The following is a 25,890-nucleotide window of genomic DNA, read 5'->3' as shown; positions in this document are numbered from 1 at the left end:
CAGTACAACTAAAGACAGGAAGACTGCCTTCATTTCGATGTTTTGAGTGTGTGTAGATCCTGAGTGGAGCAGTCAAGGTTGTTTTTTTGTTGGGAAAAACAACTTTATTTACAACTCTTAACTCCGTCAGTTCAGTTTTGAAACGTATTAATTGATTTCTTTGTCTTCTGCACATTCCTCTCAGTTTCCCCAGGTTAATCCGGAGGGAGAGTCTTTTATTCTTTTCGCTGCTAATCATTTTTCATTTATTTTGACACACGTGATTATTCTTTTGTTGCACTCGTTCTTGAATACAAAGCCTCTGATCTCTGTTAGATTTTCTCCTCCAGCTGTCTTATCGCCTCTTTCAAAGCACGAGCCGCTTTTGAAAAAGCCGCCAACCGGAGGTGATGTTCAGGTGTAAAACAGCAGGAACCAGAGCGGTTCACAGCTGCTCCTGTCACAGTAGATAGGAGTTACAAACCTATATCCAATGACACACAACGGTGCATCGTTTTACAGTATGTGTGTCACACGGAAGGGAAAAAAAAGTTCCGTATCGGTTAAATATCCAAGTTTCTTTACGCTTACAAGAAATGTTGTTTTTAAGTAATCACTTCATCTCAACTAATGAAGACGCACCTTTGGTGGGAATGAAGATCTCAGCAGGAGACACACTTCAAAATATTTCAGAGGAGTCAGAAATAGACTCGTCACCAGATAAAAGTGCCTGCCCTGAATTCATACTTCAATAGATTCAACAGCCCGAGGAGAAAGTTTTCCAGGGTATTAATGTTTGATGTGTGTGCGTATGTGTGTGTGTGTGTGTGTGCGTGTGTGCATTCAAATGGTATAATGGTGATTAAATATACAACCTTAAAACTCCACATCTGTCATAATGCGTTACATTCAGGCACATCTTTTGGACATCTGTTCGCTTGTCACCGCTGAACATTGGACATGTTCTCTGTACTTCACACCGTGTACATTTGCACAACACTTTTTGCACATTCCTGCACAAAACTGCACAGCTCTTTAATTTTAATATAATATTCATATTTATTTTAATTTGTGTTTTTGCCTAGTTTTATTGTCAGTTGTATTTGTTTCCTGAGTGTTGCAGCGCTTGCTGTGTCTTTTATTTCCCTTTGCTATGATTATTGTTATGCATCAAAACACTAAGGCAAATTATTGAATGCAAATCCTACTTTATATCCAGCAGCAAAAGTCAACTGCTGTCTGCCCGCTGCAGACAACATGCTCGGCTCTGAAGCTCCACACTGCTGCACAAGAGCGCTGGTTGCTTGTTTATTCAAAGTTTATTAATACTGAACATGTCACGACAATGCACACCCTTGGGTCCCATGCAACACACCCACCGAGTGTGCAGTGGATCATGTGAACGGTTCTCGAGATATACGAAAAACACACACACACACACACACATTCAGACAGAGATTCTTTGCTTTGTAATTAGATTTAATTGTTATATCTTACAACAACCTGCTCTGAACCTGTGCAGCAGCAGCTTCTTTGATATTTGATGTTGGAGATCTCAGAGTGTTGATTCATACTAATCTCTGCAACTACAGAATTGACTTTCGCCTTTTATCTTGACCGTACAACTGTAGAGTCCATTTTGTCCACTTGGGGGCAGCAAAAACACGCTATAAACAGAACATTCCCACATCATCACCTTTTAAAAGTTGAACGTGTAGCGGACAGTTGCTTATTTACACATCCAGCAGAGATGAAGCGACATCTTTTCCACCTGATGAACGGAAGCAACACTTCTTTTGTCCTTTTACCTCTGGTTGGGTCTCGACAAACTCCTGAGGCGGAAAAAAATAAAACAGTTCACCCTAAAGCCTCATCAAGAGTTGTGTTGCTCTGTGAAAGATGAACGCCATCTTGGAACGCACATGTCACACAAAGAGTAACTGTAACCTTCAAAACTAAGAGTGCAACGATGACAACTACGTCCTTTGTTTGGTAATAACCTCAAGGAAGTTTGTGGAGGTATTTGTTTTACCGTATTAACTGGTGATGATGCTGAAGATGAAGACACAATTATTAGTATAAAGATAATCACATAATGTTGCACCAAATTTAAAATGAAACAAAAAGTACAATTCAAGTTACAAGACAAACTGTGTAATTCCTCCTTTTGTCCACTAGCTGGTGCTATTTCCCCACAGCTTCAGTCATGTGCAAGCAACCTCTGTTTTAAAGCCCTCCTCCCTGCTGTGTGTTTTACACTGAAGTGGCTCCCCTGCTGATGTTGTAATTTTGTTTTTCCACATTTCAGGGCTCAAAAGACGCTCGTCTCTCTCTGATGTCAGCGCGGTGTCCTTTCCATTACAAAGCGGGAGAGGACAGGTCTCTGGAGTGGACACGCTGCCTTCCTGTTTGAGCTGACGGATCATTTCGGTTCAACATCCCCCCCCCCATGTAGCAGATACTGACTTTGATGTTAAGTTTACATCCCTGCAAGAGGGTAGACAAATAAATATATACATATAACTGACTGTGTGGGCATATTTGTTGGGGAGGAGTGGGAATAAAATGGCACAATGGGCAAGATTACAACTTTGTTGTCTCGCATTTCATGGGCTTGAATTTCCTCCCTGACATATCAGCGTGACATTTAATCTGACATTTAATCACTGACCTTTAGCCTCAACCTAACATGAGCTAAATTCCAACCAGAGCCTACAACCATCATACCTGTGAATGGCGACTGACCTCAAATGACTCTTAAAGGGTAGCTTTGATGCTTTTCAACCTGGACCGTATTTACCAATGTTTTGGTGTCTAAGTGACTAATGGGGACCATTTTTTTTTAAAATTGGTCCAGTAATGAGGGGGAACGCTGCTATGTTATCATATCGGGCAATTCTGCACCGCCGATGTATGTTCATTACAAGTGCTTTTTGTTGTTGTTGTTGCCACTGATGGGCTCCGATTGTGATCATTAGTGTCTGACAATACTGTAGAAAGAACCATGCAGAGAAAATAAAACGATTCCTTTTGCCGAAATGTTACTCCCTGTTCTCCTACGAAGGTCCAGCAAACACAGACCGTATATTAGAAGTGGACGTAGTCATCGTGACGTCACCCGGTGGTTTGAGGACTGTCCTTATGAAGCCTCGAGTTCGGGGATCTTGAAATATGGCCGTCGGCCGCCATGTTGTTTCATTCGCAACCAATGAACGGAAGGTACCATATGCAGAATGCAGAGGAGTGACGTAGAGACGCCGTATATGTCTCTGGTAGCGCCAGCAACCTGTCAATCACAGTAGCCTCGCCCAAGCATACTCTGCTTTATGGTCTAAATGGACTATAATTAACTAAATGAACATCATGCTGTATTGAAGAAGACTTGAAACTAGATATTGAGACATAAACTCATGTTTACAATGTTTACTGAGGGAATAAATCAAGAGAGAAGTAGTCCGACTCTCATAGACTTCTATACAACCAGAGGAGTCTCCCCCTGCTGTACAGTAGAGAGATTGCATCCTTCTGATGCAGACCTCTGCACACTCATATGAAAACGTACCTCTGATAAGCATCAAAAGCAAACGTATCCATGACCAAATACATTCCCCCCGAAACCTAATGCACAATGCAGTTTTGTTGGATGGGAACATGTTTTTTTAGGAGATGGCACACATAAGAAAATTGGTTCCTGGATGAAAAATACCACAAAAAAAAAAATCACTCTCCCATTTTCCTCTCGGTGAGGACATATCATTACTGTAAAGGTTATTCAATAACACACACCAGCCAGCGCATATAACTGGGTGCATAATGTCTCTTCGTTTTATCTATCAAAGAATTGACAAACAGAGGGAGGCTGAATGGAGGAAGCAGGAAGATCCTGCGGAGACACCAGATGCGGCAGCATATTAACGCTGTGAGCAGGATTCCTCCACCAGCCGCTCCCCGGAGGAGGCGCAGCGGCATGTGCTGCTTTGCTGACACCTAGTGGTGACCAGAAGGAGCGCACCCCTCAGCCTCCAAACCCCGGAGGTGAAATACCTCTCTTACCTCACAGGGGCTTTATTGTGTCCTTACAATTTTGACTTTTGACTCATTGTTTTCTGTTTTCTCCTTTAATTTGTGATTCTTAGATAATCATTTACATTTTATTTGACAAAAATGAATAGATGGATCAAATGTTTGCCATGGGTCTTAATTTAAAGTATCACAAACATGGTTTCCTCATGTCTATTTTGGTTTTACGCTATATGCAAATAATACTCACAATTATGTATTTTTCTTCAGTTGACATTTATTACATAACTAATGATATTTCAATAAAGCTAACGTTTTACTACAATGTTTGTTTATTCAGTCGGTATCTTGTGTGTTAAAGTTGTTGTTGGCCTGAAGCACACACTGATCTGCTGTTATGGTCCAAACCCCTTTAGGGCGTGTCTTCATCACTTAGATGACAGGAAGGATGTGTGTGTGTGTGTGTGTGTGTGTGTGTGTGTGTGTGTGTGTGTGTGAGCCCTACTGTTTCCCTCACAACCGTTCTCTGCCAATTGTAATGTTATAATTCTTCATGGGCAGATAGTTGTTGTTGTTTCTTTTATCCACCAGATCCCTCCAGTTATTGGTATTGATCCAAAAAATGGTATCAACTCATCCGGCAGACAGTCGAAAGTCAGACTTATTGCCTCTTTTAAAATCTCCAAATAACAAAGTCTCTCATTTTTCTTTGGGTGGGGAGATGAAATCAATTATTCTGCAATAGGAAGGAGTGCAGCCCAAACTGACGACACACACATCCAATTACTAAACCGTGAAAGAAGGTTTTGCTTTGGCCAACATGCACTTTCAGAAGGTCAACCGAAGGTCAATGCGACAAAGAAACGTTCCCACTTTTAAGGAGGTTTACAGTTGAGAGTGAACACACTTTGACTTTCCTCCCCACTCTTTAAATCTCTATTGGATTACAGCGTCTCCTGTTTCTCCGCCTATAATGCCAATTAAAAGTGTCGTATCCTCCGTAATAAACACGGAAAACATTATGACTCAAATAGTTGTGTGTACTGGAAACTTAAAACAAACATTTTAAATTCAACAACTTTACTGCCTTTTTTCTTCTTCTCTTTTCTCCTTTTTAAAGGGCCTAATCCCCGCATAGCATTCATCACTTGGACAGCACACACTGGGAGAGGAGAGCACAACATTTGCATTCACGTCTGGATAATTTCATGACAGTTTAAGAAGGTTTGCGAACTCGGTTCCCTAAATATAAACAGAGCAAAATCCCGGTCTGCGAGGATCAAACGTATCAATGAGAAGAAGAATGTAAAAAAAAAAATGTTAAGAAGCTTAAATCTTAATATTTGACAAGATTCCAGTGATTTTTTTTTTTTTTTTTTTTTTAGGAGAGGGATTAGTGTGCATGGCTGTGTCCTCACATGCTGCCACGAGAAGTGATCCAAAAAAAAAAGGACAACAGCGGGCGGCGGAGGGATTATCAGAGAAGTCGGTGCAATTATTAGGTGTGATATGAAATCACTGAGTCTGGCCTCACGCGGCACCTCTCTCATCCACTGGGGGGTTTGTGAATTAACTTGGCGTGTGAATTTATAATCAGCAGAAGTTTGTGAATAATTAAATTTTTTTTATTGTAATCCATATTCATGCAGGTGTTAATGTTAATGAGTTGTTGATGGTATTATTAGTGTCCAGATGCCCTGCAGAGGCCAACATGGCAACCCCCAAATTGTGGCTCTTCAGAGAAAGAGAGGCGAGGAGGAGGGGGGGGGGGGGGGGGGGGGACTAAACGAGTGTGGAGTATAGTTTTTAAAATATTTATTTAGATTTGACAACTTTTCAAGATAGAACTCTAGGACTTGAAGGATACACCACAACAAATAATAAACACATTCACACATCACCTGCCGAACATAAGTACATCTTGGTTAAACCATCAGATCAAGTCAGCATCGGTACCAGTGGTTTTAATCTGGCAGAGCAAAGTCCGCCATTTCTAAGACCGGTTTCCATATCTTCACAAACCCTTTGACATTGTCATGGAGGGTGTGGGTCAACTTTTCCAGAGGAAGAACTTCCAAAATCCCCTTATACCAGTGGTTCTCAAACTGTGGGGCGCGACCCTCTAGTGGGGCGCGGATGTATTACAGGTGGGGCGCATTTTTATAACGTTATTGTTATTATCTTGAAAATATGTTCAGTGCAAAACAGGTTATTTGCAGCCACAATAAGTAATTTTTTTTGCCAAATATTAGTTATTTTTTTGCACAGATAGAACTTTATTACGTTATTAGTTTTTGTCTGATGGAGCAATCTGGTTTACTTGAAAGGGTTTGTAATTTTCTTAATTCTATTATTTGAAAAAGCACGGATGGAGGAGTCACAAAACTCCTAAAGTTCACACTAAAGTTCTTTTAGTCCACAAAAGGCCCATTTTTACTTCACTTTCTGCGTCCTGAACATGTTTCAGAAGAACATTCCTGCAGAGGAGTGATGCACGAGGAAACATGGAAACATTATGTGAATAGCTGGATCAAATGCTGGAGTGTAATGCAAAGTGAGGGTGTTTTATTTACACAGGATTGACACACAAAAATGTAATTAAAGCTTAATGCAAACAACCCCTGAGAGGCGCTTTGGTCAAAACAACTAACCAAGCCAGAAAAAAAAAAAAAATAAAACAGGTGAATTTCAGTTAATTGTATGTTAAACCTTCCATGCATAATTAAATTACACTTTGTTTGAATACAGTCAGGATGCGTGGGAGGAAATATACGTTTCAGACACTTTACAGCCTTTACCTTCTAATTTGAATAAAATACCCATGAAGCCCATGAACAACTGTTATATGAATCCTAAAAATTGGCAAATCTAAATCAATTTAACCTCACACTTCTGTTGAATCTCATCATGTGAACGGTGTAGGTATTGATCGCTGTGTGTGTGTGTGTGTGTGTGTGTGTGTGTGTGTGTCAGGGTCTGAAGGAATTCCCTCACTGCAGGATCAATGAAGTAATTATCGTGCTCATGCAGCAATTACAACCAGTGAGGATCATGGTCACTGTGATTATCAAAGCGTGTGTGTGTGTGTGTGTGTGTGTGTGTGGGATGGGGTTTCCCTTGGCAGAGAGCAGGGATTAGTGGATTATCATCTCTGTCTTTCGCTCCGTGGATTAGTTTTTTATCTACAAGGTAATCAGGGTTTTACTCTCGCCTGACAGGACTACAAGTCCCACAGTCGCACACGGCATTATGTCAACACCACACACACTCCTGCAGTCGGCCGTCGTATTGACACAAAGACTTAGGGACGGACAGAGAGGGAAGCTCGAGAGATAAAGCACAACAATCTGGATTTACATTTTCCTACAATGTGGCTGACTGAGATTCTCCGCCCTGACCTTTTGCATTAACGATGCGCTCTGGGCCTTTTGGTTTCCATTCAGGTAATGGAGGAAGACATGAATGCATAAAACACATTCTGGAGATGGATGACGATACTAAATATACCCAGAGGGAGGCAGTCAAAGTTACATTTGACTGCAGTGAAATCCTCCTCATCTTATAATTTGAGTTTTTGTGGAGAAATAACAAGACAGGAAGCAGGGCTGCAGCTGCAGTTAAGGTCACCAAGGTCGTGTCCATGGTGTGTATTTATATATTATTAAAATTCAATAAGGGAATTTATTGGGAGGGCTGCAGGAGTTTATTACATATTACACATGTTGGATATTCTCAGACAAATAAGGATATTTCAAAGGATTATTTTAAAAGAATTGGCGAAATTACTCGATTAAATTGAATTTGATTGAATTAAAATTGAAATGAAGGCTTTGAAACATTTAGACTATAATGTGGGGAAATATTTTATATTTATATATATATGATTTTATGTTTATTTAGTAAATACTCTGAACATTTCACATCTTTTAATATGAGTCTATTCTCTGCTATAAGACTTGAAACCTCATGATCTGAAGCCTTTTTCTAAAATAACAAATGCAACGGAGGTCTGTGAGAATTAATGCAGTGGAAAGTTTAAAATATTCACGTGCATTTCAAACGTACAGATGAAAACCCAGAAAAAAACAACGCGTGATTGTGACGGAGGAAGAGGGTAAAGAACAAGATGAATCACACACACACACACACACACACACACATGCTTGTTGCCTGTAAAAAAAAGCCATATTTGTGTCATACGTCAGCTGTTAATATTTCTCTAGGGAGGCTGTCATTTATTGTTGGCTGCCGTTAAAGTTCTCCATAAATGTGTCTATAAATAGGAATTACTACTTTAGGGACCAGAGACGTTAAACTGCAAACCAAAGGCAACCTACATTTCATTTAACCACATTTTGATTCTTTTTCTTCTTCTTTCAAGATAAAAGTGTAAGTAACACAAAATCGATTTTCTTATGAAACACCCATCTTGGCCACCAGGTGTCGCTACAGCTACACTATCTTGTTCCTCCCAGACGTGTTTTCACACATTTAATCTTAAAGTTTGAGCCGTTTCTAGAAGTCTTTTCATCCACGTGAGACAGAAGAAAATAATAATACTTTCATTTTATATAAGTATAAGTACTCAAAGACACTTGAGAAAAGGGTTTGTCTCTCATATCTCATATATATGATTATTTCTTTTAATAATGTGCATCATACTTTTATAGTTAACACATTATAATAATATGGTGCATACTTGGATGTGACATCAGTATATTGTTTTTTGCATTGTTTATTAACATTTTGACAAGAATTTTAAGGATTTTTGAATCTTGTTTATTTTGAAAATGACAGTAAAGTTACATCCTGATGCAGAAACATTGCATTGTACAAAAGACTTTTGTTTTGTTTTAACAGAAAAGCATTTCATTTTCTTTGATATCACAACATTTAAGCTTCATCCAGTTAAGGCATGTAAAAAATATATATTTGAATGTTTGTACTAGCGAAGGCAAAGTGATGAAATTGAGTTTGAGCAAAAGCACATAATAAATGAGTATTAACACATATAACCCAGCAGACACATGTACAGTACAGAGACAATGCCACATATGGTGTTGATGGATATAATTTTGAAGCCGACGCCCCTTTTGAGCCCCTTCACCACTGCTGAACTTCTTTATCGGAGACGAACTTTCCGTGAGGATCCGTGGCGCCGGGCGGCAGCAGCGCCAGGTAGACCGGCGTGATGGCGCCCTCCTCTGGGGACTTGGGGGCTTTGTCACCCGCCATGTCGGTGCGCACCCAACCCGGACAGCAGGCGTTCACCAGGATCTGTGAGGAACGACATTCAAAGCCACGTGAATGCATGTTAGCAGTGAGGCTTTCACTGGAAACACAACTAAAACAAACCCTCAGCTCACTAACTGATGTTTTTATGGAGGAAATCCTTAATTTGTCATTGTTCAACCTCCCTGTATTTATGATATGAGGATATTTGAATTGCATTACAGGAAACTAAGACAACACACACACATACATAGGTTGTTAAATGCTTTAAAACAGAAGATTAAACAGTAGAATACAACTTAAAGTGCAGCCACAGTGAATAAATAGTCCCAATATTAAATCTGTGAAAAACAGAAAAGTCTTCAACCCTGATTTAAAATAAAAAAAGCTTAGAGTTGGGAGCAGGAGTTGTCATAAAGTGTCCCGCCAGTGATGAAGGCATTAAATAACAGTGAGGAGAGCGTCTGCACCGTTTACGGTAATGAAGTGTATTTTAACGTCTTTTAACGAACAAAGTGGTGAAAAAGAAGAGATGTTATATTTCTCACTTACCCCGTCATTTGGCCTCTCCTTGGACAGACGACGAGCATGGATCATGGACAGGACCTGAGGACACACACACACACACACACACATATATGAAATATTGCCTCTCTGAAAGGAAATAAGACATTTCAATCAGCTTCTCTCATCTCTGATCCCAGACTTTGACCGACGAGGGTCGAAATCTCACAATCTCTTTGATTTTAAGAACTGCAAACTGGTGCCGGTCTCCAACAGAGGAGACATCTCATTGAGTCGTACCGTCAGTCCAGTCTTGGACATCCCGTACGCCGTATCGGGCCAGCCGCCCTTTTCGTGCTCGCCCTTCTGGGCCTGCTGGACAAACTGCTCCATCAGCCCCACCAGCTCCTCCTCCGTGATGTCATCGCTGCGGAAACGCTGCTGGAGGGCCGGGGCGCACTTGTTCAAAGTGCGGGCGCCGACGAAGCTGGAGACGTTCACCACGCGACCTGAAACACACACACGATATTTGAAGCTGTTAATTAATCACCAAAAGCCAGGAAAAAATACATTTGATGTCTTGGCTGGTTGATGTTGTCGGTGTCTCTAATCACTGTGGCGGCCTGCCAACGTCGAATTTGTCCCGCCACAGTTTTCGCAATGAACCGGTTCTTTGTAGGTCTAGCATCTGAAATGTACTCTCAAAGTGCGCCACATTGATGCGTCTAAACATTTAAAAAAAGTGTGCAACACTTCCTACCCGGAGGAGCTTCACCAGTCTCACAAAATCCTGCTGGAAACACGGCTGGTGTGTATTTTTTGGGATATTCAAAGTCACATTTAAACCATTTTTTTTTAAATCTAAATCAAGAAACAAGATCTTGAAACTGCAACATAACCTTTTTTTTTTTATGCTTTCCTCTGAAATAGACACCGAGCTGTTCATTAAAGAAGACGCCTCCTCTTTACCTCCGGCTTTGACGAGCGGCAGGAAGTGAGTCAGCATGTCTCTGGTGGCGAAGAAGTTGGTCTTCAGGGTCACCTCGGCCTGGACCGCGAACGGAGACGGGTCCGCCGCTGAAGAGAGCAGGAACAAGAGAGATGACGTCATCGTCACCCCATTTCATGCATTTAGGGGATTCAAACTCAAAAATGTCATTAAATGCACTTATTGGGTGCAACATTGATGTGTTTAGACAGCATGTTTTATCAGTTGTTTAAGATCACTTATTTGTTATACATACGTAGGTTCAAGATATTTATTTTCGTCACATGTCCAGATAACAGACAGTTACAATGAATAACTTATTTTTCTAGGTCCTCCTTACACACAGAATTAAAATAAACTTTAGGTAAAATAATTAGAATTAAAAAAAGAAAATTGCTATAAATGCTAATAGCACATAGTATACATACATACATATACAAATACTGTACACACACAGATTTGAATACTTGTATAATACCGAAGATTGATGCTTCTGGTTCTCTTTTCATAACAGTATTAATAATAGTCACATTAGTAATATTAACATATTTTAACATAATCGTGGTCCTGCCACAGTGAGGTGCAACACATCATCCTGGTCCTACCTTTGAAGGCGATCCCAGCATTGTTTATGAGGACGTCCACCCCTCCGTACTTCTCTTTAAAGTAAGCTGCAGCGGTGGTGATGCTTTCCAGTTCGTTGATGTCCAGCTGGTGAAACTTTGGCTTCAGCCCGTCGGCGGCCAGAGACGCCACCGCTTCCTGCCCACGGCCGCTGCAGAGAAACAAAAGGTTTGGATTCATTTTCACTTCATTCTCACGGGATAATGTTACGTGAATAATCTTCAACAAGAAAAATGCATAAAACAACAAGTTCCCACAACATATCATTAGAATTAATGTCTCTTGTCGTCAGGTTTCTCTATATGTTGCAACAAAACAGATGCAAATGGATATTCAGGTGAAGCCCGACAGGTGTCCCCCAGGTGAGATACCTACACGTCTCTGGCGGTGATGTAAACGTCTCCTTGGAACTGCTTGCAGAGCGCTCGGACGATGGCCAGGCCGATGCCCTTGTTGCTGCCCGTGACCACGACGACTTTGGCAGACATGTCTGTTCACAGAGAGACGTCAGCGTATGTAAGAGGCAGAACGTTTTTTAAAAAGATTTGCTGAGTCATGGTGATAATCTGGCTTTAGAATAATGTAAAGAAAATCCAGTCGAATGAGCTTTACGTTAAACACACAAGGCTGTCACTCCCAAGAGGGCGGGACTCTCTGAACTTCACCCAAAATAAACATAAAAGCCTGTAGATGAGATTCAAAAGGGATCAGATCTGCTGAGTCATGGTGAAACTTCAGAAACAGAGAGGAGGGAGCGGGGAAATTGTTCTTTACATTTTCTACAATCTAATGCAGCTAGAATTAGAAAAGATTAATTTGGGAACGAGCATTTGATAACATTGTTTTACTCTGATACAAGTCATTAAATGGGGGAACCTATACTGTGAACTTTTGCATTTTCACAAGTCAATATTTTGCATATTCCTTTCACATTTTATTGTATTTTTTTACCTTCTCTTTATTTATGTTTCTTAACTTTTGCAATACTTATTTTATTTACTCTTACTAAGTTAATTCTTATGGCCCAAAACGCAAAAAGCCAATTGCTTCTATGTGAAAAAAACACCTATCCTAAACAAATATTAATAAGGGAATTAATGAATAACACGTGCAGATTCATGCCATCAGCACGAGACTGTAACTTGTGTGACCTTTATTCCAGATACAAACCTTTAACGCTGCAAACTGGTTCAACAAGGGTTCATGCAACAAGGTGTGCACCAACCGTTACGTTACATAACTCGTATGTCAAATATCAAAAGTGCAATTGCCCGTTTCATTAGTTCAGCTTTTGGACCTTTTGCCTGATTTCATAATGGCGTTCCACAACAGACATTTCAGCTAGTAGACCGACCCGTTATTACACACAAGCAGATACTAAATACACATCTGCATGGCAGCACATGTCTAACTAGTAGGTACATGGAGGTTTCTTACTTTAAGCTGTAGTGTTGAAGTGTTGAAGCTGCAAAGAGGAGTGAAGCGTTCAGGAAACTCAACAGCAGTCGTAAGAAAAGGGAGGAGAGCTGGCCGTGTGCGGCGCAGTCCTACTGCGCATACCCGGAAAGGAAACAAGTCAACCACGTGGTTTTGACCCAAGGAGCAGCCGTACAGGATCGAGACTTCATTCAAATGAGAATAATAACTCGGTATTGTGCTTGGTGCTTGTTTATTACCACCTCATAACAGTAATTAGGCGCGTGATAACTAATTTACTACTTTAAAATACGTGTTTGTTTGTTATGTTAAGCTCTGCGTTGTCATGTATTAGTATTTAATGGGTTAGGAGACGTACAGTGAAAGCATTCAGACCTGAATATATTATGTAACTATAAGACACATACAGATGCCAGTTTCTTAGGTACAGCTCGGTAAACCAACAGTCACGTGACAAGTGCTGCCTTCACTGACATATATAGTGATATAGTGTTAAAAAGGGTGATCTTGATTTTTGATACTGTAGTTTGTGTTTACTCTACCCTCAATGATATAAATAGGTTGGACATAATATTAGAAACCCCCGTCAATGTGATGCAATGTAATGTTCCTGCTCCACAAAATGCAGGCTTTAAAATAACCATAACACCTCTGTGATCATTATAGCCATAATGCTGGTAGGGTGCATTGCAGGGTTATTGTTTTAAATTGCATTAGTTTTAATTTGGTGTACCTAATAAACTGGTAAACCGTTCTAATATTTGGTCAGCAAATGAGTGTTTGCAGAATACAAGAGAGGGTCTTTGCTTTGGTGATATTTATTAATATTATGTTGATTTAGTTATCTTATAAGCAAGTTATTGTGAATCTCTAACACCTCAGAACAACACTAAAGGTTGGTTTGCCAGCTGGAGGTCCCGTGACGCCACGAGCATCATTATTGTGTGTGAATGTGTGTGTTCAGGCCCAGGTGGGGTCATGAGGGGTCGCGGCCATCGGGCTGGACGAGCCGCGAGGAAGAGGAGGCAGAAACAAGAAAGCGTCGTCCAGTCGGGTACAAACCAATCCAACGGCTGTATTTATGCTTCCTAAAAATGTTTCCCTGCTGGAAGCCGTTTCTGCACAGACGGTGTTCTCCTCTCTGTCTCCTCAGTCTCTCTGTGTCATCAGCTGCAGTACGTGAGGCTGATGAAGTTTCTTCGCCAGCGGGGATTCACCTCCACGCTGCTGCAGCCGGCGCTCTTCACCGGTACGACTCCTACTGTACTCCACTGTAGTAGCCAATCAGCTTCTACTAAACCTTTCAGTGTAATAATCTGATGGATGGATTGAACGACAAACTCTAAAGTGTGTGTGTGTGTGTGTGTGTTTGCTGCATCTTTCGTGGTCACTGCAGACACGGGGAGAGGACTTCAAGCCCTCAAGAGCATAGAGGTGAGTCTGCATCTGACTGAATGAACTACGACACACCTGTGCAGTCATAGAAAAGACGTTTGGCTTGAGGCTAAACAAACATCCAATCAGACACCTCAATTTAATATTTCCGCTGACCTTTTGTTTGGTTTAGTTTTTGTCTTTCATTCTTTCTTTCTTTTTTATCTATATTATTTCTCGAGCGTTACAATCCGTCTCTTTGTCTCTGATCCCTGTCAGCCGGGCCAGCTGGTCATTTCTCTGCCAGAGTCCTGTCTCCTCACGACCTCAACGGTTCTGGACAGCTACCTGGGGCCGTATATCAAGAGGTAAACTCCGACGCACTCATATACACGTGAAACCATTTTAAATATCAGAATGTGGACTGAATAACTATTAAACTATTCAATTGAATACAATCCACAATGGGTGAACCAGGATTTTTCTGCCCTGAGGTTGTTGAAATTGGATTCGCACACGAGTAACTAAAATCATCATAATAATTATTAATAATAATCACAGTGTGTACAGTTAGTAAAGCCCTCTGAGGCAAAACATTTGGATTTTGGGCTACACAAATTAAGGCAGAGAAAAAAAACTTGAGTCTATAATGTTACCAGCCATGTGGGAGGAGATTTAAAAGATTTGCTGATTCATAGTGAAAATCTGTCTTTATGATAATGTAAAAAACCGAACAAGCTTTACATTAAACTCCCAAGAGGGCGGGACTCTCTGAACTCCACCCAAAATAATGAGTGTGTAGGATGAGATTCAGAAGGGATAAGATTTGCTGAGTCATGGTGACAACTTCAGAAAGAGCGAGGAGGGAGGTGCAAATTATTTTTTACATTTTCTACACAAGCTAGAATTAAGAAATATTAATTTGGGAACTAGCATTTTATAACATTGTTTTACTCTGATACAAGTCATTACAAGTGGGAACCTATGCTGTGAACTTTTGCATATTAACTGGTCCATATTTTGCATATTTTCTATTTTTTTCCTTCTCTTTTATTTATGTTTCTTGAGTTTTGCAATACTTATTTTAATTACTCTGACTAAATCAATTGTTATGCCCCAAAAGCCAATTGATTTTATGTGAAATCCCATTTGGTAATACACCTGATTCTGAAAAAACAGTAAAGAATCCACAATAACTGAAATATGATATATATATATATATATATATATATATATATATATATATATATATATATATACACACAGACAGAATAACTTGCACAGGTTTGAAGTGTTTTGTGGTCTACTGGGAGCTCAGCTGGTTGTGCAGCCTGACAGCAGCAGGAAGGAAGGACTTGCGGTTCCTCTCCTTCATATACAGAATTGAATATTAACACACTGGATAATTTAAACAAAGAAACTATTTATTCTAAAAGATATATTAGAATATATATCTACTTCATAGGCCACATTCTGTCAAAGCCGGCATGTGTGCACAGCGTCAGATAAAGATTAGATTAGATAGCTTTATAAGTCCCGCAGTGGGGGAATGCACAGGGTTACAGCAGCAAACCGGGTGAAGTGCACACAAGAGACATAGTAAAAATCAAAAAGCTGTCATTGTATTCGTCTCCCCAGCTGGAAGCCCCGCCTCTCCCCCCTGTTGGCGCTCTGCGTCTTCCTGGTGTGTGAGCGCCACCTGGGGGAGGCCTCCGATTGGTTCCCCTACATTTCCGTACTGCCCGCTACCTACACATGCCCCGCCTACTTCACCGACGACGTCGTGGCGGTTCTGCCGAGCGGCGTGCGGCGGCGGGCTTTGGAGCAGAGGGAGGCGGTGCGGGAGATCCACTCGTCTCATCGAAACTTTTTCAGGTGAGCCAGAACACTGGAGCCAGTTTTTCAGGTCAGATGTGCAGCTAGCAGGGCAGAGTTGATTCATTGTGCAAGTCTAAACCCGCTGCTTTAAATACATCACAATGCATAAACATATTCAAAAGACATGCATACAACAAGGGACCCCCATCAGTCTTCCTTTTTGGGAACAATGCCGGTGTCTTCATCCAGATCCCTGCAGCCAATCCTGAGTCAGCCCGTGGATGAGGTGTTGACGTATGAAGCGTTGAGGTATGCACACGCACACACACACACACACACACACACACACACCTAAAGGTTGAATATAATCTTTTTCTTTTTTTGTCACTTACATTTTTATTAATTTAGATATTTCCACATTATTCACACAAGTTAGGGTTGTCAGACAATAATAAAGTAAAATAACTTAAATAAATAAAAAATATATAATAATAATACTAACAATGCGCCTTGCTAAATTAAATACAATAAATAAAATAAATAAAAAATATATAATAATAATACTAACAATGCACCTTGCTAAATTAAATAAAATAAATAAAAAATATATAATAATACTAACAATGCGCCTTGCTAAATTAAATACAATAAACACAATAAATAAAATAAATAAAAAATATATAATAATAATACTAACAATGTGCCTTGCTAAATAAAATAAATAAAAAATATATAATAATAATACTAATAAAACCAAATACAAATGGGGGGAGGAAAAAAATAATATTTATTTAAAAAAAAATATATATATTAATAAAAAATTATATATTTAAGCTTTTTCATACCCTTGCAATGAAATGTCAGGTTATGAACTGTTAACCTGGTCCTCCTAATGCAGGTGGGCGTGGTGCAGTGTCAACACTCGCTCCGTCTTCATGTCCCACCCGTCCAACAACTCTCTTTCTGGACCGGATGTTTACGCCTTGGCTCCCTTTCTGGACCTGCTGAACCACCGGCCTGACGTGCAGGTAAACAACGTCACACCGCAGCGAACGCACGGCCACTCAAATACACGCAAGTGTAAAAGCATTCTTAAAAAAAAAAAAAAATTCCAGGTAAAAGCAAGTTTCAACAACGTGACCGGGTGTTATGAAATCGGGAGCGTTTCCGGGACCCTCCGCTACCAGCAGGCCTTCATCAACTACGGTTCCCATGACAACCAGCGCCTGATGCTGGAGTACGGATTTGTCGCCGCCCGCAACCCCGACAGCGTTGTCTACGTGGACGCAGGTGAGCGACAGCGGAAAAAACCCCAAAAAACACTCATCGCCGTCGCCTCTGCAGCGGCTCCTGAAGGCATCACAGTCGTGTTTGGTTGTCTTTGTGAATGTTGTTGTTGTTGTTGTTAAGTTTGTTTCGCTGTGGCCCCTCAGATCTCCTCTGTGACGTCTTAAGAGGTGACGGGAGTTTGGATCAGAAGATCAAGTTTCTCAAAGAGAACAAGTTTCTTCAGTAAGACGTTTACATTGTTGTTGTTCCTTTCATGGTTCGTCTGTAAAGCTTTTTTAATTCTATTTTGGAGGAACCAGGAGAGGGATGTTAAAGGAACATTCCTCTGTTTGTGGATTTGCACATGTTCTCCATTTGGCCCAGAGCAGCAGACCTTGTGTCCGGAATGAAAACGTCCACACAGAAATTATTTATAGTTAAATGAGTCTAATAAATGTGATGCATAACCTCCTCTTTCTCTTTCTCCCGGTCAGTAACCTCACTGTGTCCGGGGACGGTCCCAGTTGGAGGCTGATGACGGCTCTCAGACTGTTGTCGCTTCCACAAACACTTTAGTAAGAAAACACACACACGCTCACACACACACACTGTTTACATTTTATTTATTACACGCGTGTTTTTCACAGCCACCTCTGGAAGGCGGTGTTGCTCGGCCAGGTGCTGTGTGAGGAGAGAGAGGAGTGGAGCGTCCAGACAGCCAAGACTCTCTGTCAGCGACTCCTTCAAGACTCTCACACAGCCCTGGATAAGGTGTGTACACACACACACACACACACACACACACACACACACAAAACTATGGATCTGCAACTTGTCCAGATGTTTTTTAATGACCTTGTGTGTGTTCAGATCTCCCATCTCCTCCGGCAGTGTGAGCAGCCGGTCCGGGAGCAGCTCGACGTGGTCAAGTCCCTGCGACAGGAGGAGAGGTGCATCCTGGGAAGCTGTCTTGAGGCACTGGAAGGCCCGACCGAGACGTGCCAACACGCCAACCTGACGCTGGCGCCGCGAGCCGACATCTGATTGGTTGGTGCCCGTCGCTCCAAAAAGCATTTCTCAATCCTGCGCCTCCTCCGGCTTGAGACCCGGAAATCGATCTCAGCGCTCCTTCTGGAAGGACGTCCCAATTCCCCAAGATGCATCAGGAGGCTTTCTCTCTCCTTGCTTTCTCCGCTCGGAGGCCGAGTAGAGTGGAGGAGGCGAGGAAAGGAAATCAAGGGTGTACAAAGTGGGAAATGGGGAAAAGGCCGTTGGTGATGCGGGACAGTCTCCATGTCCCCGTTCTGCTCGTCGACCAGTACGACCGAACCAAAGCCGCAGCATTGCCTGACGTCCCGTGACCAGAGGGTCACAGGTTTGATTCCAGGCGTGCCGAAAGAGCGTCGGCTCCGTTTTAACGGCCGTAAGCAAGGCGTGAGGATCTGGTCGCCACCATGAAAAGGTCACGACAGCAAACTGTTCTTGTAACCTTCTGGACAGTATATTTTATGATTTAAAGTGACAGTACAGTTCTTGATCATCTCCAATCAGGAGTTTGGTTTGAAGCAAGAATTGCAGTCATCTGTTTTTATTCATGATGAAAATGTGTATTTATTGAGTAAAATGAAGCAGTTGTGGATTCTTAAAGAAATCTGAATGACAGGCTTTTAATGCGGGTTGTAGTTTCCTCATATGAAATCGTACATATGAGGAAGTTTTTAAAAGGACAAAAACAGTCATCAAACAGTTGGAAAAGGGAAATGAATGATTCCTGTTAATCGCAGGCCGTCCCAGCGGCTCAGAGTTGGACGACGGCCTTCCTCTTCTGGTGACGCTGGACTGTCTCCATGGCGACCGTGGCTTCGTAGAGAGGGACCGCCTCCTCGGGCTGAGGTCTGGGGAGACGGACGGAAACCAGTCACACCAACAGAGTACATTTGATTTACGTTACACTGCAGCGGGTCCTCATCGTGTGCAGTTTTGCTCTTCATCGTCTTAAATCTGTAAACTCAGTTTTGGAGCATGAAGCCATGAATGAGCCGCCGGGTTAAAGATGTGTCTTTTAGAACGCAGGTCGAAGGGAAAAAGTACTTTTTGGGCCGCGCGGCGTCACATGACAGACCCGGACGTTCAGCATTCGGCCAATATGTATAATTTTTTTATCAAAGTCAGCTTTATTTGTCAATTTCTTCTTTACATGTGTAAACATACAGAAGACTAAAAAAAATATTTCTCTCCCGTCTCAACATGAAGTGAATACAGATAATCAGGGTTCTTACAGTCATGGAAAACATGGAATTTTAAAATGATTATTTCCAGGCCTGGAAATAAGTCCTTGAAAAAAAAAAAAAATCATGTAAATGTGTTATATTCATGTGTTCATGTCGTTCATTTACGCCGAGTTTGAAATAATTAATATGCTTTTTAAAGAAAGACGCTCAAAATATAAGCAGGCATACATACAGGCATCTATATGAATTTTTTCATTCATTCGTGTCATTTCAATTCTCATTGTTTGTTTAAATACTACATTTTCTCACGTTTTCATGTTTACACAAGATTTCACAATGTTTGCTCATGGAAATTTGGTTTAAAGTCACGGAAATCCACTGGTCAAAATGTGTATGAACCCTGGATAATAATAAAGTGCAAAACTCATAAAGGCTATTTATAAAAATAACTTCTTCTCTGTATGTGATGAGCGTTTCTATCAAGAAATACTGAATTTTAAAAGTATATTTCATCTTTGGACACTGACTTTGCAAACCGTCACTGAGCAAACTGAACATCTCTTCAGCCTCGTGACACCAGCACCCACGGAGAAACAGGAAGTCTTTTACCTGAGGACTCCAGCCGACATCTTCTCCACGATGTCCTTGAGGATGTCTGACACAAGTCTGTCAAGGAGGAACTTCATGTACCCGATGAGGTGCAGACGTTACAGACGACACAGTGAGAGGAAACAGGATACGCAGGTATCTTCCTTGCTGCGCCGACGAAGCCGTCCACACTTCATGGTTGAGGAACGACATGGAGGCGGATTTTAAGTGCAGCATTCTGCAATCTGGAGGATCCAACTGTCGAAAACACAGCGATGAATAAGACCGTGAACCCACATTGTACCGTACAAGATGATAAACATACGTTTTCATTATTTCATATGTTTTAAGATGTGTTATATACAGTTTTATGGGTTTTAAAAGAACCAATAGGAAGTCATCTGACTCACCTGCAGGTCTTTGTGGGATGTGACCCAGTGCCCTCCCACTCCCAGCACACTGATGATGTCATGTTTGTGGGGGAGGAGCTTCGCCGCCTTCGACTCTTCCTCTTGCAGACGCACTACACACACACACACACACACACACACAGCAAAATGTCCTGGTGTCAGGATGCTGGATCGTTCACATGTGAATCGGACACAGAATCAGTCGTTTCACCTCCAGAGTCGATGACGATGTCCACGCCCAGTCCTCCCGTCTCCTCCAGAAGCACGGGCAGCAGGTCTGACGGGCTCTTAAACACCGGGATGACTTTGGCTTCGCACACAAAGACACAGACACATTATCAATCTGGTTCATAACGCATTCAAGGATATAAACACCTGCTGACTGATCACTAGTCTCGATGCCGGTTGTAGTTCTGATGTTCTCCCACAAGGTGGCAGCAGATTTTCATTTACTTGGAATGATACATTAATAAAGTCTTATCTTGGTGTAGCATAACTCAATGTAATATTAACTTAATGACAAACTGTCTAATTTAAAATATGTTTGATTTAATTATTGTTAACTTTCTCAAATTCTTGATTTTGCTTGCGTGATCTTTTCTTTTTTACACATATTTAAAATCAGCAAATCGTAAATATAGAACTTGAAGATGTTTAAATAAAACAACACGTCCGATATACTAACTGGTGATTTCATGCTGGATTCAGACACTTGGGAGCGATAAACCTGCAGCTCATATTGATCATTCAGAAGATCAGCAAGGGAGCAAGGAAGCAAGTCAGAAGGAAAATACCTCACCTACTAAAGGATCCTGAACGCCTGAGGAACGTATGAAGGGGAGGAGAAACAGAGCAGAAGAAGGCAGGGAAATGACGCAAAGTTGTAAAAAGAAAGAAGGGTGACCGAGGAGCGTGGGCCCGTACGTACCGACGCTGGGCCGAAGCTGCTCCAGGAAGGTGTGCTGCTGCGGCGAGTGAGACGTCGTGAAAACCTTCACGCCGTGGTAACAAGCCAGCTGGACGCACATGAGGCCGAAAGACTGAGGAGGGAGCCGAGACGGAGACGTTACCATTAATTCTGTGTTTATTATATATTATAATTATAATGCTCGCCGCGTTCTACTTATTTCATTTTTTTTTACGTACGCTGGCTCCGTCCAGGACCAGGAGTGTGTGTCCCGCCGCCACGCGGGCGTGTGTGTGCAGAGCAGTGTGAGCGCCGAGGCCGTCACGCAGAGCTCCGGCAACACACACCGAGCTCAGCTTCTCCGGCTTCTGAACTGCAGAGCAGAAAAAGAAATACGATGTAGGAGGAAAAACGTGACACATATTGGTTGACTGTGTTGTGAGAATCTGTTTGGTGATAATGGAAGCTGCTTGTTGTTGCACGATAAAAATGCATGTTATGCCACCCGCGTTGGTGTGTGTGTGCGTGTGTGTGTGTGTGTGTGTGTGTGTTACCTAAATAGTGTTCATCTATGTCAATGGTATCACAGAGTCCAGAGCAGGTAGAGTCCAGAGGCAGAATACCTGGAACGAGAAGGTTGACAACGTGATTACACAAATGTTACAACATTAAACATTTGTTTCAACTCATATTTTACAGTCAGTCATTAGCTTTTTATTTTTAATTTTTACTTGAATAAGATGTAACACTGTTAGATATGTCCGTCACGACGGCTGAGAATCACAATACAGCATAAATAACATTCATTTTACTTTCTATTTCTACGGAATTCACAACACAATAAACGTGAAGAGGGAAGACATGACAATAATGAATTACCGCCCAATTCTAGTTATTGTAAAGTATCGGTTCTCAGATATTACAGATATATCCAATAACTGTCCACACAGTTTACTGTATATCACATAAACATAAAAATCGTACCTACGACCTCATCCTCCGGCTGGAAGAAAGAGACCTTGTCGCCCACTGCGGAGGAAAAAGAACACAAAAAAGAAATTGAAGAGACGTTAATGAAAGCTCTGTATTCTTTTAGAACGATCACGCAGCACCAGGGAAAAGCGTGTTTGGTGTGAACGACCTCGCTGCACGACCCCGGCCACCTCTCTGCCGACAGGAATCAAGTCTCTCTGGATCCCCACGTCGTCCAGCAGCTGGAGGGAGAGAGGAGAGAGGAGAGAGGAGTCATCGGTGAGGCCGTATTGAAGGCCTCATCCCACTGTAACCCACTGATTTTAATTTAGTTATGTGACCTTTACTGGCGTGAAAGTTAGGAAACAGTACCGACACAATACGGCTACAGTTGTGAGGAAGCAGGAGCTGGACGTACGCAGAACACGACCAAAACATGAATACTTTAAAATGTATTTACAACGTTTAATAATGCACCTAAAAGCTGCATCTGGTCATCTTACTTTTTTATATTATTCAATCTGAATCAAGTCTTCAATAAAAGATCATCATTTGGTTTATTTTATATGATTTTGAGCTAGCTTACGTATCTTTTTTTTGTTTTTGTTCTGTACTCATGGTTGCAAAATGTAATATATGTATTATCCTGTGAGCAGAGTGCACACCTGAGAGGGAATACTTGTTTAATAGGAGACTTAAATAAAAAAAAGGTACCTTGAGGTCCAGCGGGCTGAGTCCACATGCCTTCACCTGAACTCTGACCAGGTGGCTGCCTAAAACCTCTGGGAGAGTCTGGAGGGAAACACATGAGACACAGACAGACACACAGATATAAAAGCCTCTTTTATTGGATAAATATAATTTAAATAAAGAGACACACATATATGGATTATCAGGGAGACAGTATGGATGCATCTGATGCCAGCAGCAATGAAACATGCAGTGTTTTCTTCCCCTTAAACACGGTGGTGACATTTAAACTGTGGTCTATACATTTAGAAATATAGCCAATATTTAATAAAGCGCCACGTTATTTGTTTGAGTTTATTGACGTCACCGTGTGTTTCCTGTCTGCAGGTGGAGCGACAGACTCACACGTGCAGGTGAGTGTTTGTTTGCTTTTGCTTTCATATAATTATGCCCATAATGATAATAACAGTGACACAGCGTGCACGAAAAAACACAAACTCACCGTTTCCTGAATGATGAACTTGAGCTCTGCGTCGGTCGCAGCTCGGCAGAACAAACCTTTCATACTGGGTCACCTTTACGTCACAAGATAATTAAACCTTCTTGATAATAAATAGTCCTTAACGTTTGTCTATGAACTCCTGATATGTCTCTTTTCCAGTTCCTGCTTGTGTCAGCTGACTTCTTCTTCTTTGTTGTTTACATTTTTTTTGCTCGCAGTATTAGTAAACGCCACAACACCGCCCTCTATTGGATCTATGGAGTATTGCATCTTTAAATCAGAATCAGAACCATTTATTTTTGCCATGTATGTTACACATACGAGGGTGGTGCATCCATTAGACAAACAACAACAATCAACACAATGTAATAGAAACATATTACATTTATAATAGAATATAAAATATAAAATAAAGTGCACAGACAAACAGATAACAGTACTACAAACAAGTGTACTGTAGGTGTATGTGAAAACCACCCTCAGATTACCATACAATAACTATACTAACACACAAAAAAGGACGCACCCTGTATCATGTAATTTATAGTAAAACTGCCATGTGAAGTGAGGGAACCACCATATCCCAGAATTTATATTCATTAACATTTATTTGATCCACATTGAGGAATCGTATCTCATCACTTCAACTTTGTATTTGCAATCATGTGCAATCAATCCAGGAATAAAGTCCCCAAAAAAGCCTTGTTTTAATAATATAATTTTGTTTTTAGCTTAATCTTTTTCTTCAATTCTCTATAAACAATCGTATATGTCTTTTAGGTACAGTCTTAAAGTAGATTTACATTTCAAAGATGCCCTTCTGTTTGTCTAATTATTATAATAGAACGAAATGTTCCAAACTCTAGATGCATTACATTTTCCTGTCTGTGAATTTACATGATTTATGTGTTTGCACTCATTGTAATTCAGCACTTTCTGTCACTGTTTTTATTTCTAGGAGCTGGGAAAATCAGTGCCATGTGTCTGCTGACTAAAAATAAATATTACCTATGGTGGATCATATATATCAAGCTCTGTTTTCTGTAATTTGTCAATCCTGATGCTCCTCATTCAGATAGAGTATTCCCAAAATATGAATATATAAAACAGCAAACAGCATCAATCTTTGGTCGCTTTATTGTATGTAGCTTATTTATTATTATTATTTTTTACCATTTTGATTAACATGTTATTCTTATTTACATCTTTGTTGATTTTGGATGTGTTTTTTAGTAAGAAAAAAATAACTAAACAGCAGCCAGGCCGGCAGGAGCGCCACTAATCCTTTTAACAACAGCGTCCCCCCCGAGTTTTTGCACAAACTCTCGCGAGATTACACTGACATCATCACACTAACCGCCACATATCGCGAGACGTCAGAAGCGTTACCCCATTTTCCAGCTGTCCCTCAATCGGTCGGGATTTTCGGAACCACGGGAGAGCTTCTTCTTTTTTTTGTTTTGTTGTGGCGATAAAACGGCACATCTCGGGACGGAAATCCACCGACTCGTGGGTCACGTAGACAACGAGACGAGCTACTAAACTCCCGTGTTTCACGATGGCCGCTGAACTATGAGGTGAGGGGCAGAGCGAAGTGAGTGTGGCGTTGGAGGCACTGACGTTAGCTCTCGTGCTAGCTGCGGGGAAACGGACGTCCGCGCGGCTAAGCGTGTCTTTGTGTGTGTGTGTGTTTTTAACACCGGTGTAAACCCACAATGGCGGCAACACCCCCGCCGAGAAGGTGGGAAGAATAGTGTGTGTTTGTGGGGCGAAACCAGGGCGAGGAAAATTAGAGGACGATGCCACCCAGACTGCTCGTGCCAGTTAGCGAAGCGTGCTCGCGGTAAATCACTGCATCTGCACTAGCTTGTTAGTGTGTGTGTAACCTGTTATATATATATTTCTGTTTGTTCAAAAAGCTGCATGTGTTCCGGGGTTGTTGAGCAAGGCACTACCTTGTCACAGGCGAGTCCACGGGCAATTAACTAATGCAGGAAGTGGAGACCAGCTGACACACCGACCTTTCCTGTATTATAAAAATAAAAACAGCTGTTTCCAGGTGTTCAGTGGTTTCTCTTTTAGCACTGATAGGTCTAGCTGGTAAAACAATACAAAACACACACCATGTCAAGTCAGTGCTACATTTCTACCTTTTTTTAAAACACTAAATTGTTATTTGATGCAGCCTTGCCTTCCCAACTGTGTTGTGTTTTCTTTAACACTCTTAAAACTCCCAGGAAATTGGTTTCAAGGGTGCAAAAGACACATTTGCAGTGTTTGTCATGAGCACCTCCTGCACAGAGCAAACACACACACACACCCCTTGCTCACAATGGAGGGTGTTT

The 25,890-nt window shown here is 41.3% G+C and overlaps 3 protein-coding genes across 3 annotated transcripts; 1 reads left to right on the top strand and 2 right to left on the bottom strand.

The window, feature by feature from the left end:
• Window positions 1–8,762: 8,762 nt before the first annotated feature.
• On the bottom strand, window positions 8,763–12,857 carry cbr1 (carbonyl reductase 1). The gene is made up of 7 exons (XM_079229682.1): window positions 12,785–12,857; window positions 11,723–11,837; window positions 11,329–11,498; window positions 10,705–10,812; window positions 10,036–10,244; window positions 9,784–9,837; window positions 8,763–9,276 (listed from the first exon to the last, which is right to left on the bottom strand). Exons 2-7 carry the CDS (start codon window positions 11,833–11,835, stop codon window positions 9,103–9,105), a joined length of 828 nt encoding a protein of 275 aa, XP_079085808.1. The 5' UTR covers window positions 11,836–11,837; window positions 12,785–12,857; the 3' UTR covers window positions 8,763–9,102.
• Window positions 12,858–13,762: 905 nt separating this feature from the next.
• setd4 (SET domain containing 4) lies at window positions 13,763–18,289 on the top strand (the record flags this gene model as incomplete). Its single annotated transcript, XM_079229440.1, has 12 exons — window positions 13,763–13,838; window positions 13,938–14,033; window positions 14,181–14,218; window positions 14,438–14,526; window positions 15,797–16,033; window positions 16,226–16,285; window positions 16,875–17,004; window positions 17,092–17,266; window positions 17,410–17,488; window positions 17,740–17,820; window positions 17,893–18,016; window positions 18,116–18,289. 12 exons carry the CDS (start codon window positions 13,763–13,765, stop codon window positions 18,287–18,289), a joined length of 1,359 nt encoding a protein of 452 aa, XP_079085566.1.
• A 213-nt stretch (window positions 18,290–18,502) lies between these two features.
• Window positions 18,503–23,687, bottom strand: cryzl1 (crystallin, zeta (quinone reductase)-like 1). The gene is made up of 12 exons (XM_079230237.1): window positions 23,546–23,687; window positions 23,068–23,145; window positions 22,523–22,595; window positions 22,366–22,410; window positions 21,936–22,004; window positions 21,621–21,754; window positions 21,403–21,514; window positions 20,686–20,784; window positions 20,475–20,587; window positions 20,217–20,322; window positions 20,086–20,131; window positions 18,503–19,140 (listed from the first exon to the last, which is right to left on the bottom strand). Exons 1-12 carry the CDS (start codon window positions 23,606–23,608, stop codon window positions 19,044–19,046), a joined length of 1,035 nt encoding a protein of 344 aa, XP_079086363.1. The 5' UTR covers window positions 23,609–23,687; the 3' UTR covers window positions 18,503–19,043.
• Window positions 23,688–25,890: the final 2,203 nt, after the last annotated feature.

Source organism: Taurulus bubalis (assembly GCF_910589615.1).
Source record: "Taurulus bubalis genome assembly, chromosome: 14".
Taxonomy (NCBI): domain Eukaryota; kingdom Metazoa; phylum Chordata; class Actinopteri; order Perciformes; family Cottidae; genus Taurulus; species Taurulus bubalis.
The sequence above is the reverse complement of the archived record's forward strand: the minus strand, read 5'-3'. Positions and strand labels throughout refer to the sequence as shown.